The 20,787-nt window shown below is 49.5% G+C and overlaps 2 protein-coding genes and 1 long non-coding RNA gene across 3 annotated transcripts; all 3 read right to left on the bottom strand.

The window, feature by feature from the left end:
• Positions 1 to 263: 263 nt before the first annotated feature.
• Positions 264 to 1,384, bottom strand: LOC119106405 (uncharacterized). Its single transcript, XR_005095130.1, has 2 exons — positions 1,297 to 1,384; positions 264 to 834 (listed from the first exon to the last, which is right to left on the bottom strand). It is a non-coding gene; the product is annotated as an uncharacterized LOC119106405 (long non-coding RNA).
• Positions 1,385 to 1,996: 612 nt separating this feature from the next.
• Positions 1,997 to 5,148, bottom strand: LOC119105311 (tRNA selenocysteine 1-associated protein 1). Its single transcript, XM_037228778.1, has 5 exons — positions 5,104 to 5,148; positions 3,850 to 3,997; positions 3,202 to 3,364; positions 2,596 to 2,729; positions 1,997 to 2,013 (listed from the first exon to the last, which is right to left on the bottom strand). Exons 1-5 carry the CDS (start codon positions 5,146 to 5,148, stop codon positions 1,997 to 1,999), a joined length of 507 nt encoding a protein of 168 aa, XP_037084673.1.
• A 2,961-nt stretch (positions 5,149 to 8,109) lies between these two features.
• Positions 8,110 to 15,746, bottom strand: LOC119105868 (tRNA selenocysteine 1-associated protein 1). The gene is made up of 8 exons (XM_037229422.1): positions 15,701 to 15,746; positions 15,378 to 15,537; positions 14,691 to 14,888; positions 13,821 to 13,971; positions 11,096 to 11,264; positions 9,746 to 9,873; positions 9,248 to 9,424; positions 8,110 to 8,746 (listed from the first exon to the last, which is right to left on the bottom strand). The coding sequence occupies exons 2-8, from the start codon at positions 15,384 to 15,386 to the stop codon at positions 8,604 to 8,606; spliced, it is 975 nt and encodes a 324-aa protein (XP_037085317.1). The 5' UTR covers positions 15,387 to 15,537; positions 15,701 to 15,746; the 3' UTR covers positions 8,110 to 8,603.
• Between the last annotated feature and the right edge of the window lie 5,041 nt (positions 15,747 to 20,787).

Below are 20,787 nucleotides of genomic sequence, written 5' to 3'. Positions count from 1 at the left end.
GAGAGGCGCAAACCTAGAGGCCATGCCGGCCAACGCCACTCCAGCTTAACTTAGCTCACGTCGTTAGTGCAATCTTAGCTCAGCGGCATCTTATTTTTATTCTGCTTCATAGATTTGAATCTCTATTGGCCCCCCGCCTGCCAAAGCCAGGGCGACCCTCGGCACCATGGCAGCATTGTTATCGAGCTCCGGATCGCGATGGCGAGCGATTTTTACGTAAATACTGGGTGTTGTTTGCTGTGCCGGAACTCAAATTGCTCATGTACACATTGGGTTTATTTTACATTCGCGCATGATAGTGCCGTGGATTTAGTGACAAAGTGAATGCCCGGTCCTAAGGAGCGAACCTGAACGCAGGCCCCGCACGCACCATGCCATCGCAAGGTAAGATAAACGCCACACGAAACACCATTTTCCCCTGAGGTAGCGTTTGAGGATGCTAAACGCATTAACTGCGAGCCATGACTTGGAAACACGCTGCACTCGACATTGCCATGTATTACGTTGTTCTGCACTCACGACTGATGGCGCGCTGATGAAAAACACTGGTGAAACGAACCCCAACACATGCTAATTAACTACAAAATAAACACAGTCTGCGCTAATCAACGCATACACACGACGTAACACAAACAGCAGCGATCCCTACGCCCCTCCCCTCCCCCACAGCGCCGTCCTCCTCCCCAGCGCATCACGTCTGCATGACCAAGCTGAGTTCGGGGTTGAGGGTGTCCGGCGGCAGCCAGCGCGAGGCGTCGAGCGCGTCCCAGAACTCCTCGGTGCGCCTCAGAAGCTCGCAGTCCTCCCGGTCCGCGTCCAGCGGCACGTCGTGCTCTGAGAATCAGAGGTGTGAGTCAGCCAGGATATCGAACGTAAGGCAAGGCATCCAGGCACTTGCAACGAGATGTGAGAGGACTCCAGCAGTCGGCAAAGTGGGTTCAGTGGCTTCGAAGAATAAAAAAGCAAACAAACAGCAGACAACTCACAAGTTCACCCATCCATTGCTACGCCACGCTTGGTTATGAAACATAGTCGGTCAGCAATCGCACCCAAAATACGCCCAGACAAGTGTGCCCACATGTCTTGGACCTGTCACCCGCGCGAGCGAAGGCGCAGTGCCGCATCACACATGAACAGCGCATGTCGCCGTGCACCCGCGCCGGGGTCGTCACCGGGCTTCGGAGCCGATACTGCGTGTTCCCATCAGGCCGTCGCGATGGCGAAGGTGAACTGCGACGCCCACCATTGACATCGTTCGTCAGCGCGGCGGTGTCGCCAGCGGCGACCGCGACGCACCTACGAGCACCTTGTCGTCGTCGACCTCCGCACTGCCGCTCCCGGCCGCCCTGGCTGCCGCCGAGCCACCGGCCGGCGCGGCGGCAGCGGCGGCTGCGGCGGCGGCAGGGACAGCGGCGATGGCGGAGGGCTTGGCGGCCACCGGCGGCGGCAGGGCCGTGTGAGGAGGCAGGCCGGCGGGGGGCCGGACGCCGCTCGGCGGCGGCAGGGCAGTATGCGGGGGCAGGCCGCCGGCCGCCGGGGTGCCCGTGGGCGGCGGCACGGCCGTGTGTGCGGGAATTCCAGCCGTCGGACGGTAGCCGGCGGCTGCGGGAGCCGCGCCGGGAACGGCGGCCGGCTGCGGGTAGCCGGCCGCGGCGGGAAAGCTGGCCGGCGGGGGGTAGCCGGCGGCTGCGGGTGCGCCGGCGGGCGGATACCCGACGGCTGGAGGGTAGCCGACGGCGGCTGGTGCGTGCGCGTTCGACGCCGCCTGGGTGGCGTAACCGTACGCCTGGTACGCCGCTGAGAAAGACAGACGAACACTCTCACACGGGAGGTCACCGAGCGAGCGCGAAGGCAGGGCCATACTGTAAAGTTCCGCTTACTCGTTGGAAAGTACATGAATGACGAGCACAAAGGGGGCAACGGAGTGGCCAAGGTTCGTTGGGCCGCTCCAGGCGTGGAGGAAGGCATCATTTATAACCTATTTAATCGGATGGCGCTACGAACAGCTGGCAACTACGAAAGGTCACCATGACGTGCATACACCTTTGGGATGATATAACGCAAGAAACGTATCATGACCAGCCCCAGACGCTCTTTACGTAGAATTTAATCGCCAAACAGTAACAATAACAACAATCAGCATCACAGTAATAGTTACGGCGCGGCTTAAGCACTCAGAATACAGAGAACGAATTTCTTTCACAGAATAAAACGATAGCATGTTACAATGGATGCAAAATAAACGAAAATGTGACAACAAATACGAGAATTTTCCACTGGCTGTCATCTACCTACCTACCATCTACCTAAATAGCCAACAATGGGGCACTAGAGGACGGATATGAGGACGGACATGTCCAGGGGTGAAATACGATGCCTGCTGCAATTACTTCTGGGTCATACGCATCGCACACCTTGAGCTACTTCAGCAAAAACGCGACCACGAACATGCCAGAAGAATTCAGCGGACTGAACTTTGTTTCTCTGTGATGTAGACTTCACGCGGCTATGTTCTGGCAAACAAACTGAAAACCAGTCCCGTACTCATTAAACGCGTCACCCATTCAGCCCCACCAGCCCCGACCGTGCACGCACCATTGGCTCCGTTGGGGTCATAGCTCGCGTAGTTCTGCCAGGCGTTGTAGTTTTGCCAGTACTGCTCGTAGTACGCCGTGTAGTCGTCTGCGGCGGCGGAGGCCGAATTGTCCGCGCCCCCCTCGGAGTTGGCGCTGCGACAGAACCACAGCGACAGGTGGTGACACACCGCGACGGGTGGTATCACACCGCGATGGATGCTAACGCACTGCGACGGGTGGTAACACACCGTGACGGGTGGTATCACACCGCGATGGATGCTAACGCACTGCGACGGGTGGTAACACACCGTGACGGGTGGTAACACCGTGACGGATGGTAACACACTGCAACAGGTGGTTCCCACCTGTCGATCTGCCACTAACCCCCAGTCACCGCCTGATCCGACCTGCCACGGACCCCGGATCACCGCCTGACCCGATCCACCACTGACCCCGGATCACCGCCTGACCCAATCCACCAATAACCCCGGATCACCGCCTGGCCCGATCCACCACTAACCCCGGATCACCGCCTGACCCGATCTACCACTGACCCCGGGTCACCGCCTGACCCGATCCGCTACTGGCCCCGGACCGGCAGCGGGCCTGGTGGCCATCGACTGACCTGGCAGTGTGCTGCTTCGGTACGGCCTGGCTGACCCGTATCGGCTTGCTGCCCAGTCCCGTGAATCCATTCATGTGTCCCAGCGCGTCCTTGTAGTCCGCCTGGGCGGCAAAACGCACGAAGGCGTAGCCGCGACTGGCTCCCGTCTCCTTCTCGCGCACCACTGCCAGCGCAGGGGGGGGGGGGGGGGCGGTCACGAGCGGTGCCGCGGCCGGCACCGGGCGGCGGTCACGTGCTGGAGTGGCGCAGAGTGGGGCGCGACAGCACAACGCTGGCTGGGCCAACGCTGCACTCATGACGGCACGTGACAGAGCCGCGCGCGCAGCAGGGGATGGCTGGCAGGACGGCTCGCAGGCAAGGTGGCACAGCGCCCCTTCGATCTTTGATGCATCATTATATCATCCAGTCATGCCACCACTACATCATCCAGCCATCACTACAGCATGCTTATGATGCATTCACGTTACGACAACCTATCTATTATACTTGTCATTTCCCTACACTAGTTGTCTCACAGCCTACCCCTGCCGAGGTCTCGCCAGTTTCTGCCAGATCATGTCACAAGCAGTTTCTGCCAGCAGCCTCGAATCGCGCCAACCGGCTAGCGGGAACTGCTCGGATGCCGCCCGCCCTGACCGGCACACTGACCTTTGGCGAGTCTGACCGAGCTGTAGCGGCTGGCGAACGCCTTGTACAGCATCTCGTCATCGACGCTGGCGTCCAAGTCACCCACAAACACTGAGTGTTCGCCCGCCTGTTTGTTGGCGTTGGAGTGGTTCAGGAAGAACCGCACAGGCTGCGGACACCAGAGTCGTACAGAAAAATCACGCGCGGAGAATGCGGTTTTCGGGTTGCGTAACAGCACGGTGGGCCCATATTACGTCATCCGCAAGGACTGAACATGACAGGACGGCGAGTTTCTGTGCCTGGATGTATGTGCGGGCAACGTGGAGAGTCGTACAGGGAAGGAAGTGGAACAGAATCAGCTGAAGAACCTGACGACCCAGAGGCTCGTACAAAAGCTCAGTAAAGTGGATCGGAATGCTCGTTACGGCGTGGTGACGGGAGCCAATGGAGACAACTAAAGGCGGTCAGCGTGGGAGAGCTACCACAACGAGCGTCCAACGATGACCATATGTCGAGATCGGGGCCGTTTCAATGGATGTTACCACATCTGGACTGCTGCATTGTTCGGTCATGGCAGCAGGAATCGGAGACGGGTGATTGGACCGGGCCCCAGAAAATACAACTAGTTCGGTCCGCAGCCATCACAAACTATGGCAGCAGAAGACGCCACATCAAGGACAAAAAAAAACGCACCGAAAAAACGGGCAGAAACCACTGGTTGGCAGCCTCACTGATGAGCACGCTGGCGTCACTAGTCGAAAAAATGTCCCTAAGCATAAGGCCCAGCCAGTGTGTCGACTCGTGGGGCTACTAACCGGCTTGGTGTTCGGTATCACTTTGCCACCGAGTTGGTGCATAACCCGCGTAGCTGTTTGGTCGTCTTTGAATTGAACAAAACAGTAGGCAGCAGGGAGGCCATCCATCTTGTTCTTGACGCGTTTTACGTTTAACACTTCCTCGCCCACAGCCAGAAATGCACTCTTGACAAATGCTTCATCCATATAATTTTCCATCTGTGGAACAACATACAACAAAGATCAATCGCTGACTGCCATGCATGGTGAGTGTTCCATGATGATGACCAATGGTAAACATTATGTTAAAACTGACTAGGGTAACTCTATGAGCAACAGCATTAATGTGCATATTTTTTGCACAAATTAGATCTAGAAAGCATATTAACAACCACTCAAAAACTGTAACAAGCTTGTCCCCATCCACATAACCATGAACTATCCCAGTGATCAAATGACTGCCTACAGATGCCTTACTTACACTGCCCATCCACAGGGAGCCCTCCCTGCTAGCCATGTAATTCATCTTGCTTTCTGGAGATCCTGCTTGCAATGACTACAACCTTTCAGGTTGCTAAAGACTCTCTGATTTTGAATGATTAATGTCCTCTGCCACCTGAAAGATGCAGGATATCACATGGCTTGTAGAAACAAAAGCATACATGTCACAGACATAACAAAAATGAGACATTGCCCCCAGTCCATGGAAGACTCAGCACTCATGCTATGAGTTGACACATGGAGTGCATCAATGTGGATGAAATGCCATCTCTCAAACAGTCTCCAATGTCCATATACCTGTGAAGTAAGTGCACATATATCCAATAAAGTGGTTCAGATTCATTCCTGTCAAGGCACTATGGTAGTGAAAATACTGAATTTCAAAGTTTGGATGAAGCTGATGGAAATAGAATCCAGCAGCCTCCCACAGAGGTACTCAAACATACACATATCTTGAGCATTTGTGCTCAGTGCATCCCTGAATGCTATCACAGGGGACAAATATCTTTGACATCCATGTCAACACTTTCAATGGAAACATCCCAACTGACAAAGCAATCCAGTCAGCAGACAAGTGAGTGGCCCCACAGTTGGCTGCAGCATTCATGAAATGCCCTGAGGAGCTTCTTCCTAACAGCCCTATAACACAACCAGCTATCTATGTTTACTATACAGACAATTTATTATGTACATGAACCCAAACACCTGACACCCCACCACTTAGATGCCAGACACCACACTATTAAGGATATCACCAAGAAATCTATTCAGTCCAACTGGAAAGGCATTCCATTTTTAAGCACCATTTTTGGAGTGGTGCGGATTTGAAAACCAACAAGCTATACAACAGCAGGTAGCTGGCTAAGATGAACAACATGGGCTGGCTAAGCCCACTGTTGAAATGAGATGAATTTACCACATCTTCTTCATACCAATACTGTAGTAACCTATGAAATGACCCTGGTGGCTATGCTTATTACAATCTCTACACAATTTCAGAATGGGAAAGGTGATTTTAATTCACCAATGGTTGATTATTTTGGAAGCTCAAGACACAGAAGCAACTTATAGGCTTGGATTGCATCACTGTAATAAACAAAAATTCTAAATCTAGTGGCAGGGGGGCAGCAGATGCCATTGCATTACCCACATGCCTGGAAGAGTAAGAACATGTGTAGCAATAATTAGCTGCAGTAATAAGATAGTAACAAAAATACACACAAGATGCATGCATACATTGATGCTTTGACTGCATCTTTACATTATTTCTCAGTGACTGCCCACTGAATACTGATGCATATGCCAATGACAGGTAAATGATTGGGCTGCCACTTTTGTTAAGTGATTGATGCCTTGGACATCATATGACACTAACACTGTCCAGCAGAAGTGTCAATAACTTTGTTTACCAATAACAACAGAAGTGTGAAAATATTGGTGTTCACTCTCCAGCGATCTGTTAAGTTATATCGAACATAATACCACAATATCGATGTGATTCTCAGTCACCGGCAACCGCCATGAGCACCTTGCGAGACGCTTGCCACAGTACTGCTCGACACATGGGAAGGGTACATACACGGTAACATTTAAAATCGGCAACCTTAAGCGTACCTCTGGACTGCAAAGTCTTTGGACTACTTAACTATCCTCCCCGCTCTCGACAACCCCCAACCCAAACCCCTATATACCGCATAGGGCATTGCGCTGGGTTGCCGCCTTGAAAAACGAGCTTACACTTGACACTGATGCGTCATTTTTGAAAAAGTTTTGGTTCTGTAAAGTGATGCAAGGACGATGTCAGATACGAACGCTCCTCACGGACTACCAATCCGTGTCGATGAGGCATTGGTCTGTTTGATAATTGCTTGCATAAAGCTGGTGCATTTAGTTTCATTTTCACTTATTCAACCAAAGAAAAACACAGGGACAAAAGACGTCATAGTCATGAGTTGGTCCACGAGGGTGGTAGCGGATTATACGGGTGTAATGTTATACCAGCGGACTGCACTTTCCAGCCAAAGGAGCCCTCTCTACGTCTAGGACCTTGTTATTCGGGGACGTTTCAGGCCCGCGACACTATTTAACGGCTTTGGGCGTGATCTTGACCCTTTTAATTCGTAGGGCCCTACCAAAAATATTGCGATTTTCTGCCTCAAACGGCCATCGCCACCTCCAGGAGCCTCCAGGACTGGACGCAACGTTCCCACCTTAGATGCGTCGCTGAATTACGCAGTCCGAAGACTTCAGGTTGCATGATCTAAATTACCCATTCTAAGGTGGTGGCGTGAGAACCATCTTGTCGTAAATGGGGGAAGGTTTCGTCCTTTACACTCCGGAGAATTCGGCACAAACCTCTCGGCGGTGCACGGAAAGTAAGGGTTCTTGAAAATGTGTGCACCCTGCTGGACGCTGCCAATATATCCTTGGGGGATGCTCTGAATTTGCTCTCGTCCCAAATCCTCAGACAACCTCCGGCGCTCCTCACAACCGCAGACGCAATTTACCTAAATGGATATGACGCACACGCGACGTAATGGATACCTCTGACCGGTAGTACACGTCCCCTAGACATCTCCGACCACGCTTCTACGGTCATGACTTAAGCATTCATTTTAAGTGGTTTGTGGGAAGTTTTAAGCCAAGATGGCCTAGTTTCCATTTCAGGGACAGAGCTCGACGCGCGCGCCCTGAGCGCACCGCTTCCTCTGAGGCGGTGCGCCCATATTTCACCGAATTAAATCATTCCTGCTCAAATTTTTCTAATCAGATCGGGCAGCGCGGGTAGGCAGTTTTCTTCACCGTATATGCTAAGGTACGGTCGCCCACGCAAGTCATAAGTCAGCGTCAAACTGCCTTTCCGTGTCAGCAATGCCAAGCAACATAACATGCGCGTTCTGGTCCTTGCACAGCGTTGCCGCACTGCACATCCAGTTCTGCCTCGGACCATGCCGACGGCGGCACTTCGGCAGCCCTTGAGATAAAGCACAGTGTAGTTCAAAGTGTATGGCTCTCAACTTGGCATCTCGCAGTTCACAGAGCTTTGTTCGTGCTGCGCTCACATCTGGACCGCTAACGCAATATCCCAGATACTGGACGGATCAACACATTACAGCGCACGTGGGAGAGTTAGCTACAGCGCACCTACATACAGTCATTACATCAGGAGGGATCCTCGAGAATCCCTGACGCTGCAGCTCAAGACCAGGAAAGGAAGCATTCGATGCTCAACATGAACCAACATGAACCATCACAACGTGTCATCCTCCAAATCACACATTGAAGATGTGGGGAGTTTCACAATCGCAATCATTTGCTTCAGAGCTTCTCAAACCCTGCCAGGCCGGGGGAGCGATAAAACACACATTACGCAACCATCCACTCATAAATGCGTATGAAACAGCAATCTTCGCAACACAGCATCAGCGACAATATTCATCCCGGCCCGCGCTCAGGGTCACAGCCAGTTTTAAGAGGGCGTCACGTCTTGATGACCAGGCTCAGTTCCGGATTGAGGGTGTCCGGCTGGAGCCACCGCGAGGCTTCCAGAGCGTCCCAGAACTCCTCGTTCCTCGTCACGAACTTCTTGTTCTCCGAGTCCACGTCCACGGGAACGTCATGCTCTGTAAACACGGGGCCGGTCGCAGTTGGCTGGTAGAACCCACATGAACAGAGCTGACTGGCTTGTTACCCTGACAGTACAGCCAGTCGACTTACCACTGAGCTATCCAAGACGATCATAGTGTTTGATACGCACTAGCGTAGCTCAATTACCGACCCAATACACTACAACATTCGAAAAGCAAGAGTCCATTTCAGGATCTCATCCGCCAAGATCAGCAGTCACACACCTGCACTCATGGTAATCTATCAAAAAACAATTATTTCAGCATCCATTCGGAGAAGGATGCTGAGCGTTCCTAACCGCTAAATCTTACTCCTTCAATGGCAATTTTGCCGTTTTCTGGCAAAAAAAATGTTCGAGGAAGCTTCTTCGGGACCCAATTTCCATGTATGTTGCTACACACCTGTTGCCACACACCATCGCTTGCATGCCGAGGATCCCACACCCTACCTCAACCGATTGCCCCTTCCCCAGCACGACCCCGCGCCTTGTGACCCACCTACGACCTCGTCTTCCGCCTCCGAGTCGGCGGTGTCGGCGGCGTCGGCCGCACCGGCCGGTGCGGCCGACGCCGCCTGAGCCGGGGGACCGGCATGCGCGACGACACCGGCCGTCGCCATGGCAACGGCCGGCGCGGCGATCGCTTCCGTGTTGTAGCTGTAGGCGTGGTATGCCACTGGGGAGGAACGGAGATGGCCGCTTTGTAAGGCGCGAAACAAACACCACATACCAGGGGGGGGGGGGGGGGGGAGGGCGTACAACATGAGGGAAGTTGTTTTGAAGTCACCATGGGTAATCGCAGTCATCAATCTGATACACTTATTGATCAATTATGTGACATGATCTCATCATACACATATGATCAATAAAACCTGATCACTCCTGGTCACATCTGATCACCGATCACACCTGATCACTCCTGGTCTCCTAGTTCCCACGCCCCTAACCCCCTATCCCCACACCAACCGTCCGGTGCACACGGGCCACCAGCGCTCACCATTGGGGTCGTAGCTGCCGTAGTTCTGCCACGCGTGGTAGTTGTTCCAATACTGCTCGTAGTAGGCACTGTAGTCTCTGGCAGAGGCGTCGGGGGTCGCGGCGCTCGCGGCGTACGCGGTGTTGGTGCTGCGGCAGACACGGCGCACGGCGGTGAGACACAGCACGACCAGGCGACGGTGTGGAGCACCGTGGAGCTCGCCACACCGCGGAGGAGTCAGGCGACACCGAGCACGCGAGACGGCACTGAGTTCCCAGGTTCGATAAAACGATGGTCAGGTGAACGAATATGTCGTCACTGCTGCCGCAGTGAGATCACCTCCCTTGTGACACGCAGTCTCCTACATACTCTGGTGGGAGAAGCAAACTGCAGGAACGCTTTTTAGTAACCACCGTGACGATCTTAAACCCCAACAACCGCGTTCCTTTATGCTTCAGCACTCCAGTAGCGAACGTTGACTGGCTACAATTCTCCGGTTAAAATTCATCAGTTCAGTGAAATGTGTGACTGTGACTGACTGCTGCCTCGCAGCCGAGCCACACGGCACCGGCTTGATCAGGACCCAGCCGCTGGTCACCATCTGGACCTGGAGACTGTCGCGAGACAACGAGCATTGCCCAAAGATTCGCTCGACGACAATGCCCAACGTGATGACCAGAGGTCAATGGCCGGTCGGGTCAGTGGACGGTACGACCATAACGACCTGTCAATAGTGCATGACATTTAAGGCTGCGGTGACAGAGCAAACCAAATTCCGACCAGTATTTCATCAGCCCTGATTGCCCGCTGTTTCTGACCACGATGACTGACTGGTCACCACTCAACTCAAGGTCACAATGACTTGTCTGACCCACCGCTGACATTGGGTCGCCGAATGACCTGACCTAACGATGACCTCAGTCACGGGTTTATCTGACCCAGCGGCAAGACGTTACTGATTTTCGCCTTCGATCATCAGCTTTCCTGACACGCCACTGACCTGGGTCACCCATTGACCTGACCCATTACTGAGCTCAGACCACCGAGTGACCGTTTTTCATACTGGAATCAACCGCGCCTTACAAGCCACTGACCTCAGTCATCTTGATCAGATCTTTTGGCGACTGAGGTCATAAAAATATATGATCTGAACTGACTTCATGCCACTGTTTTTTAAGACCAATAACTGACTTCCCCTCGCACGCTGACCACGTCCACTGCTGGGATAAGGTCACCACCTGGATTGCACCTCTAGTAAACCCAGATCACCTGCTATCCTAAACGCCACTGACTTCGGGTCAATGCCTGACCTGATTCACCAATGACCTCACCTTGCCTGACCTCCCTACTGACCTCGCGTCATAGACTGACCTTGTGGCAGCGGCGGGCCGCCTCGGCACCGCCAGGCTGACCCTGATGGGCTTGCTGCCCAGCCCCGTGAAGCCGTTCATGTGTGTCAGCGCGTCCTTGTGGTCCTCCTCCACACCGAACCGCACGAAGGCGTAGCATCGACTCAGACCGGTGACCTTGTCGAAAACCACTGCCAGAATGGACGGTTGACGTGACGTGAGCAAAGACCGCGGGAGCCCGGTCCTTCACAAACACCCCTCAGCGCCCGGAGTCAACAAATACACAAACATAGACATAGACGTCTATTTGGACTATACACGATGGACTCGTGGCTGTTCCATCCCATCACCACAGCATTAAAACAAGATGCCACTGGCTACAAATGCAAGCACACACAGCCCACAAACATGCGCACAGATACAAACGTTTGCGCAAGGATACACGACGCGGACCATTCCGTGGTCAGGGCGGACGTCGGAGTAGTAGGTGGCGCTTCAGTGCACGGCCAACCCCGCATCAGGGAGTCATATCAGGTCACCAGGAAGGGAGCTATACTGGGTGGCAGCTCGGCAACACAAGCGTCTCCCTCCCATCTCAGCGTATGACGTAGGGACGAACAAATCTTCATCCCGCCGTGTGCGTCGATCTCGGGCTTGAGATGCCTCTCACAACTCGCGGGTCAGTGCTTCTGGACCACCAGAAAGTAGCCTCGTAAAGAAGGTAGAAAGTATCTTGTGAGAAGCGTAAACGTGCGGTTTTTGACGAAGCCGTTCGCGAAGAGCCAGCCGATTTTCTCCACCAAATCCGAAAGCTGACCGATCTTTTTTGCGCCCAAGTATTACTTTTACTACACAGTTGCCTTTTGGATCCCAGAAATATTTTCTGAGGATCATTCCCACAAACCTAAAAGCTGCATCGGATCTGTGACAGGACTACGGCACTCACCAGTGTGGAGACGACACTAGGGGGCAAGTAGTTCCTCAGATGTGATAGACCAGAGAGGGTACCAGAACAGCGGCCAGTGAAGAAAGAAATGTGGGAATTCCAGCTCACAGACGGACCAAATACTAGTCGTTGATTTTTTCATCGCCGAACGGGCAAATAGCTCGTGCTCACGAAGGTTTGCAGTGAAGTTCGGAGGCTGCGTAGATTTCATGGGCTTTCAAACAATATTTACTGTGTTTTCCCGACATTTACTTCCAGATTGTGCGTGCGAAACAAAACGTCGGGAGAGAGCAAGACGTGTTCCATCTGCGTGACGACATTCTGAAAATGACGTTTTTTTGCCGCTCAACTAGAATTTGGGTGTCGTCCACATACTGCACCACTTCACCCTCTGCGAAGAGGCTAAGGTCATTCGCAAAGCTGCAGTAGAGTAGGGAGCCTCGTGTCGATCCCTGAAAAACTCAAATGCTGCTAGGCAACTTAGTGGAGCTTGCTGTCCCCGAAACGGTTGGATATTCTCACACCCTGAGGGTGATTCTTGAGGTAAGTTGAAAAACCAGGAAGCATCAATGTTGTGCAGGCACACTTTTGAGTGGTTTATCACATCGAAACCTTCCCTTAAATCAAGCGAGCAGAGCAGTGACATGTCTCCACGGTCGTTGGCAGTCAGGATGTGGATATACATGCCAGTGCGATTTGCGTGGAACGGTGTGGTCTGAAACCGTGCTGGTTGGAGGAAAGGGGATGGTTTTGAAGAGGTAACTGTGAACCTACTGATGGACCGCACGCTCCACAAGCGTCGCTATGACAGGGACGGTGGTGATCGGGCCGGAGTTATAAGAATTTTCAGGACCTCCAGATTTGAGGACAGGGAAGACGATGACATGCTACCAGGACTCGGGATCTTCGGAGGAGGGGCAGGAATTGACCGAGTGGAGCAGCTTGTCAGTGATCGCTTCAAAACAGAGGTGGACCACACGTGTGCACCCACAATCGTCCCCGCACGCCCACGAGAATTTCATACCAAAAACGGTCATGCGCATTCCACTGACGTCAGTGGTAAAAATTTGAATACACAGGCTCTAAAACGCGGTAGACGTCAGGTAAGAACAGGCGCCTCACCCTGTGCCCTCACTTAGCCGGCCGCGCGTGGCCGCATGCCGAAAAAAAACACATCAGCTAGTCTGTGGCTATATCTGGTACCCTCCATTTTGAGTTTTCCATTCCCTACCACTGAGGTAATGTTTCCTCAAAGGGTTTGGTGACCGCCCTCTACAACGCGCCCCGGATGTCTCCATAGGATCGCGTCGAATGGCAGAGTGCGCAGTCCCACTGAGATCTTTGAAGTGTAGAAACCTAGAGTTTTAGTTTCGTCGGTCACCGCTAGAGCGCGCGAGCTGCATGTGCGGATGGATTTTACCGGAATCTAGAATGAGGACAAACACTGCCAGAAAGCAATCTCACTTAAGTGCAACAGTCTCTGAAGACCGACCAAGCGGACCGAACGGTGACGTTGGGATTCCTTCACACCACGGCCGTAACCTAATTTAAAAGCCATGAAATGCACCTGCACATTGGCTGTCTTACAGTCAATGTCCGCTCCGACTACAATGACAGCTGATGACCGCGAGTCCTACAGCATCCAGCACGATTGTAAATGCTGACAGGGACCCTTGGTTGAAATTGCTTATTTTTGCATTTGATGAACTAGCTCGAGACACGTTTAAGTTTCTGGCGATTTGTCCGAGCAATGTGACATCTAACTGTCCCACAACCAACGGCAATAGATGACTCTGCTGACCTTTGGCAAGCCTGACCGAGTTGTAGCGGGTGGCGAACGCCTTGTACAGCATCTCGTCGTCAACAGCTTGATCCAGGTCTCCCACCCACAGCGAGAACTCAGAATCCTGGGTCTTCTTGGCGTTCGAGTGGTTCAGCAAGAAACGTGTCGGCTGCGAAGACCACGCGTGACATGTTGGAACATATCCCGAGTGGACGTGACGTGTTGAAGCAGAGATCGCGTGGACATGACATTTTGGAACATAACGCAAGTGCACGTGACATGTTGGAACAAAGCGTGACGGGACACAACATGTTGGAACAGATCGCAAGCAGAGGTAACATGTTGGAACAGAGCACAAGTGGATGTGGCATGTTACAGCAGGGTGTGAGTGGGTATGGTCTGGATGGAAATCCTGAGATGTCTGTTGTTATGAGGTAGGATCAAGGGTGATTTGTGGAAAGGAATGTTAGTTGTGATATATACTTAAGGCCTTGACTTAAGACTTTAGACAAAAGACTTAGGAGATAGCACACAAATTGTACAAAGATCAGTGGATGGCGAGGCATTAAGTGACCATGCATCTAACAATGCAAGTAGGAAAGTGCAATTCTTCCACACCTATAATTTGCATTCAAATCCTAGCCACACATTTCAGATAAGCTCTTAACCATCACTAGCCTTTGTACATGCATACACTTGGGTGTACATTCAAACAGAACAAAACATGAAAAAGCCATTTATTTTCTACTGTCAGCAGTTTTAGACAGGATATATCCTATTCAGGCATGGCTGGTGCAAGTAAAAACTGAAGTAAATATCAAAGGTCAGAAATCAACAGGCAGAGTTTAGTGCGTACATAACATTATTAGAAGTAGGGGCAGTACTTACAGGTTGACTGTTGGGTATCATTTTGGAGTTTAGTTTGTGCATAACCCGCATTGCTGTCTGTTCATCTTTGAAGTGAACAAAGCAGTAGCCAGCAGGTAAGCCAGTGAACTTGTTCTTGATTATTTTAACCAGCGAAACTTCCTCATCCATAGCCAGGAATGCATTTGTGACAAAGGTTTCATCCATGTAGTCTGCAATCTGCAGCAAATGTCATCACAAAGAGTTCAACTTTGATCTTTCAGTTGTGCAAAATATAATATGCAACATTCCATGTTGTACTTACAAACATATAGCCATGTTAACAGATGCAGTGTGATCAATAATCATGAAAATTATACACTTGAACTGCTTGCTTAGCACTGCAACACTGGACACAATATAGCATCATCATCAAAGTTACATAAGTTGTTGAGTGCATTTTAAAGGAACATTGTCCACATAGAAATACAATAGTAGTAGGCTTATTCCTTGAAGAAAAAAACATCTTAATAAAGGCTTGGTGTCAAAATATCAACCCATCTAGATCTCCATTTTCCCCATTTTTATATGAAGAATAAGGCCATTACTGCTGTCCTAGCACCATCACCTTGAATAAACTGAAATGCAAATAAACATTGCACTGAGCTAATGACTACAGACCTGCAGCATGCACCATTTTTGCTTGTCCTACACCACCTCACTACTTACATTTCCCATCCATAGTGCTCCTTCATTGCCAGGGAAGTATTGTTGACTCATAACTGAGTTATTTACAGTCAACTTCTAAAAGCAGCCAAACCTCCTTCAGAGTTAAGAAACCAATATGATATCAGCTGTGTGCAAATCGTGCTGGATTATGAGCCGCCACCTGGAAACACGGTACATTAATAAAACATTGGTGAGCGTACATATGTCACCACAAATTATACCACATTATTGGTATTTTGGCTCAATGAAGAGACAATGGCAATCTTGGAACAGGACTTCAAAATAAATTTGCATGTCAACCTTGTAAATGCTCAAATAGTTACCAAATACAAACCCCATTTAACACCACGCACCCTCGCTTCTAGCAATTGTCCACAAAGCACCCACAAAATAAGGTGCATGTTGTTGTTGTTGTTGGTTAAGGGCGCATAGCCTCTTGGGCTCAGGCGTCCATCGTTGAAGTGTTGTCTTGCAAGTTTGGTAGCACAGGTGGTAACTAAGCGCGACAGAGGATAGAAGGAATGTGTCGCGCTGGTCAGGAATTTTCGTGCAGGATAGTGGTGTAGCAAGGAGGTGCAGTAAACGGTGTTAGTTTCTAGAAAACTCGGTGTTAAATGTTCAGATACATAAACTGATTAGTGAACTAAAACAAGAGAACAAAAAGTCCGGTTTTTTTTTTGCCAGGCTCTTTTTTATCATTTTCTTTTAACCGCAGCTTCCCCACATGATAGACGTTGCAGGTTAGTCATCAGTCAGTCGGCAGTCACAACATTGTCGTTTAACAAAGCATTTACCAGATGGAAATTTCACATATCTGCCATGCCGTGTACTCTAACGCATGCACGCACATTCATCTGTCTTCACCATGCTCGTTCAAACCTCATTCATGTTATCTCCTCTGCTTACGCACACACCCACGTATCACACATATACACATATTTGCTACACATAATTCCTATACCACTTCCTTGCTTATCACATTTCTCAAGCATCCAGTCAGACATCGTACGCAGATATGCACGCAAGCTTAAATTATACATAGAATAAACAACTCATTTCAAACAATTACAATATAGTATAAACAGCATGGCAGCAATCAATGACAGCAAAGCAAAAATTGCACTTGTCCCGCACGCAAAGGCAGCACTTCACAATTGTTTCAGTAGGTCGCAGTGTCGCAAATATTTCATCACTCCATCAATGATGTCCGGGAATTGATTTCCTACCAGCGACCTCACACAAAATTGTGTTCCGGACCGTTGACATAGTGTTACCAATGATCGTCTTTCGTGAAAATATACGGGGCATTCAAGAAGAATGTGATACACTGTTAATGGACACTGACATCGTTCACATTCAGGTTGGAGGTTTCTATCTATCATGTATGCGTGGGTATAGCGAGTATGCCCAAGTCTCAGCCGGCACAGCACTATCTCTTCGCGTCGGACTGCTCGCTTACAGGAGACCCAGTCTCCTACCTCTTCTTTGATGCGTTTTAAATTAGTCCTAGGGTTGTAATCTGTCCAATATTTGTTGAATAATTCACGAATACTTCGACGCACTTTAGGAAAATAATCTTTAGGACCCATTTGAAAATTACACACGTCATTCAATCTTATAGCCATCTTTGCTTGTGCATCCGCTGTCTCGTTTCCACGTATATTACTATGGCTTGGGATCCAGAGGACAATGATTATACTGCCCATTTCAATAAGCTGACTGACCGTCTCTAGTAAATGGATCACGATCGGGTTTTCAGAAGTCGGATTTCCCAGGGCTGTTATAATGGACAAGGAGTCTGTGCATATAACACATTTGAGGATGCGATTTGTATGTGTATAATTCAGAGCCTGTAATACTGCGAATCCTTCAGCTATAAATATCGAACAAAGTTCAGGAAGTTTAAATTTTTGACGTCTTTCACCGTGGACAAAAGCACATCCAACTCCGTCTGCACTTTTTGCTCCATCGGTAAATATGAACTCGTATTCTGTATACCTGCTTCTCAAATCATTAAACTCACATTGAATTTGCACTTCATCTAGCGTTCTCTTGCTCCTGTTAGTCAACTTTATCAACGTACATTTACGTAATCTCCATGGCGGAACGACGCTGCGTTTTAAGGTCACCTCTTCTGGGAAATCGAATCCTGTTTCATGGCACATATCAAGTATTCTCTCATATAGCGGGAAACCAGAAATCCTTTTCATATATCCAGTCTCTACCTCATGTAACGCAGCCTCATTGGCCATAAGTTTTCTGCATGGATGATCCTCTCGACTTAGTATCTTCAGGGAATAACGGAGAGACAAGTCGCATCTCCTCAGTCTCAAGGGAAGTATGTCTGCTTCAACCATCAATGGTAAAATGGGCGAAGTTCTAAAGGCTCCAGTAGCAATTCTAATGCATTCATTTTGAATAACATCAATCATTTCCACTGCCTTGTTACGGGGACCATCAAAAACTTGGCATGCGTACTCTAATATCGGTCTTATCATGGCTTTGTATATTCTCAATAGTGTAGAACGATCTGCGCCACAGCCTTTTCCAGATAAACATTTTAATATTGATATCCTTTTGACAGCTTTTGTTTTAATGTACTGCATCATCGTGTTTAAGTTCAGCCTAGAGTCCAGCATCACTCCCAAAAACTTGACGGTGTCGGTGTATGTTAACGGCTGGTTATATATATGTAAGTTAGGTATGTTCGTCATCTCTCTTGCCTTCATATACCTTCGAAATACAATTGCGTTGCATTTGTGAGGTGAGAAAAGGAAACCCCACCGATCAGCCCATGCACTCACATGGTTCAACGCCCCCTGCATTTTATTAACTAGATGAAAAATTCTCCTTCCCTGCACCCATAGAGAGCAATCGTCAGCGTACAGCGCTCGGGACACTTCACTCGGGACATTTCCACACACGTCATCAATCATGATGTTAAACAATATCGGGGATATAACTCCTCCTTGGACTAAGCCGTTTTCCTGTTCGAACGTATCCGATAATGTTCCATTGCGCACCTGGAAGGTTCTGTTATCAAGGTACGATCTAACGAAATACATAAGGCGTCCTCTAAAACCCATATTAAACATTTTTGTGAGCAAAGCAACTTTAGACGTGAGATTATATGCATTTTTAAGGTCCAAAAAAACAGCCAAGGTATATTTGTTGTAGAAAAAACCTTTTCTAATCTCGGACTCCAGCCTGACTACATGGTCTGTGGTACTTCTTCCATTCCTAAATGCACACTGATATTTAGACAACATATTGTTCCGCTCAAGAAACCAGGATAACCGTCTGGCGACCATTCGTTCCATTATTTTGCTAAAACATGAAGTTAGCTGAATTGGTCTATATGACTCAGGGTTTTCCCTAGGTTTGCCTGGTTTCAAAATAGGAACAATAATCGAGTGTCTCCATTCATCAGGGATATCACCTCCACACCATATGCAGTTCATCATTTCCAAAATTGAATGCAATTGTTCATCAGGTAGGTGTCTAAAAAACGCGTAATGTATCTCATCCGGTCCAATGGATGTATTGCCGCATTTAGCAATAGACATTTGTAGCTCAGTCATCGTGAATACATCATTATAAACCTCCTCATTGTCAGAAATAAATGACGGCATTTGATCCATCATCTGCCATTCCAGCTCTCTAAAAGTGGCTCGGTAGTTCCGAGAGGACGACATGTCAGAAAACAACCGTCCGAAGATATTTCCAACTTCAGTTGGGTCGTCAATTATGTTACCAGCCACCTTCAGAACAGGTAAGGGTCTCGCAAATCGCTCCTTTCTGGTAAATTTCCTAATGATGTCCCATAAGTGTTGTATCGGCGTATTCACATTGAACATATGCAATAGTTTTTCCCACGAATCTTTCTTTGCCGTACGAATTATCCTTCTGGCTTTCGCCTTCGCCTCCTTATAAGCCAATAAATGCAGATGTGTGTGCGAACGTCGGAATCGATTGAGCGCCCGTTTCCTTGCCCGAATTGCCTCCTTGCACTCGTCAGTCCACCAGGGGCAGCTATATTTGGTGTTTCTGATTTTCCGAGGAATACTTTCTTTTGCTGCTCCCAGCATAACCTTCGTAATGTTTTGGTAGTTTTGCATACCGTCCCTTTCATTGAATCGCAAACAACATCTGTCAGTAAATTCAGACCAGTTCGCCTTGTTAATATTCCAACCAGTAAATTCGTCACGTCGTGGTGGAATATCTCCATACCTATCATATGTAATATAAACTGGGAGATGATCACTGGAGTGTAAGTCAGTGTCCGTTTGCCAATGCATGAATTGTCCCACACTGCTTGACGTCACAGTCAGGTCGATATGTGACCATAATCCTGTGTACTCGTCCATTCTGGTTGGGGAACCATCGTTCATCACTTTTAAGGCATGTTGCCGTATTATCATTTCCCACACCTTTCCACGAGAATCGCACCGGTCTGCACCCCATAAGAAATGCCGACTATTGGCGTCCGTGTTTATGATATACGGCTGCGGTAGCTGTGTAACCAAGTCGTTCAGTTCAAGGTACGTCAAATTCTCGTTTGGTGGTAAGTATAAAGAACAAACACAAATACGAGAATGCCCCATTGTCACCGAACATGCCACCGCCTGAAAATTAGTATTTAGTGTGACCTGAAAATGAGGTAGGTCGTTGCTGACGTAGATTGATGCTCCGCCTCGTCTAATATGTGCGTCAGAATAAGCGTTATAAAGAGTATATCCGGGAATTCTGAAATCATATTGGTCAGTAGGGAGGAAGTGTGTCTCTTGGAGACATACGGCACTATGTGGTCTTGCCAGCAGCAGTGGTTTTATCTCCGCCCACTTTGAAATCACACCTCTACAGTTCCACTGCATAATGCTGAAAGTCATTTTATTGTTGCCTTAGACTGCAGACTCCGTCCAGTCAAGCACACACGCCGACAACAGTTCGACATTTATTGAACTTTTAAACTTGAACATCAGAAAATCACGCGAGTAGCCTGTACCGCGTACCATATCCCCACACACAAACATACAACCAATGCGCAGCCCGAACGCCGAAATCCAACAAAGGACCGCCACCAAAAACATGAAAAAATCAGATAAATAAATTAATAAATATGCCAAACATCGGTATGTACTACTTGTCCTGTAACTGCGAACAAAACATCTCAGTACATACACATTTCCCTTTCCCTTATTCCCCTCCCCAGCCAGCCCCAACCCCGCGGTCGGAACCAGGCGCGCTCCGGCCGGTCGAGTGGAAATAGCGCCTGTACCATTGCCCCCGGCAAGGATCACCCCGCACCCTCCGAAGGGTGACCTCCACGAGACAAACAACCTCAGCTCGTCCACCCCCTGACCCGAATTAGGTATCGCACCTGGATGTTTAACCTTACCTCCGAGAACCA

Source organism: Pollicipes pollicipes, unplaced genomic scaffold (assembly GCF_011947565.3).
Source record: "Pollicipes pollicipes isolate AB1234 unplaced genomic scaffold, Ppol_2.1 Scaffold_6138;HRSCAF=7277_pilon_pilon_pilon, whole genome shotgun sequence".
Taxonomy (NCBI): Eukaryota; Metazoa; Arthropoda; class Thecostraca; order Pollicipedomorpha; family Pollicipedidae; genus Pollicipes; species Pollicipes pollicipes.
Note: the sequence above shows the minus strand (reverse complement) of the source record. Positions and strands in the feature narration are given on the sequence as shown.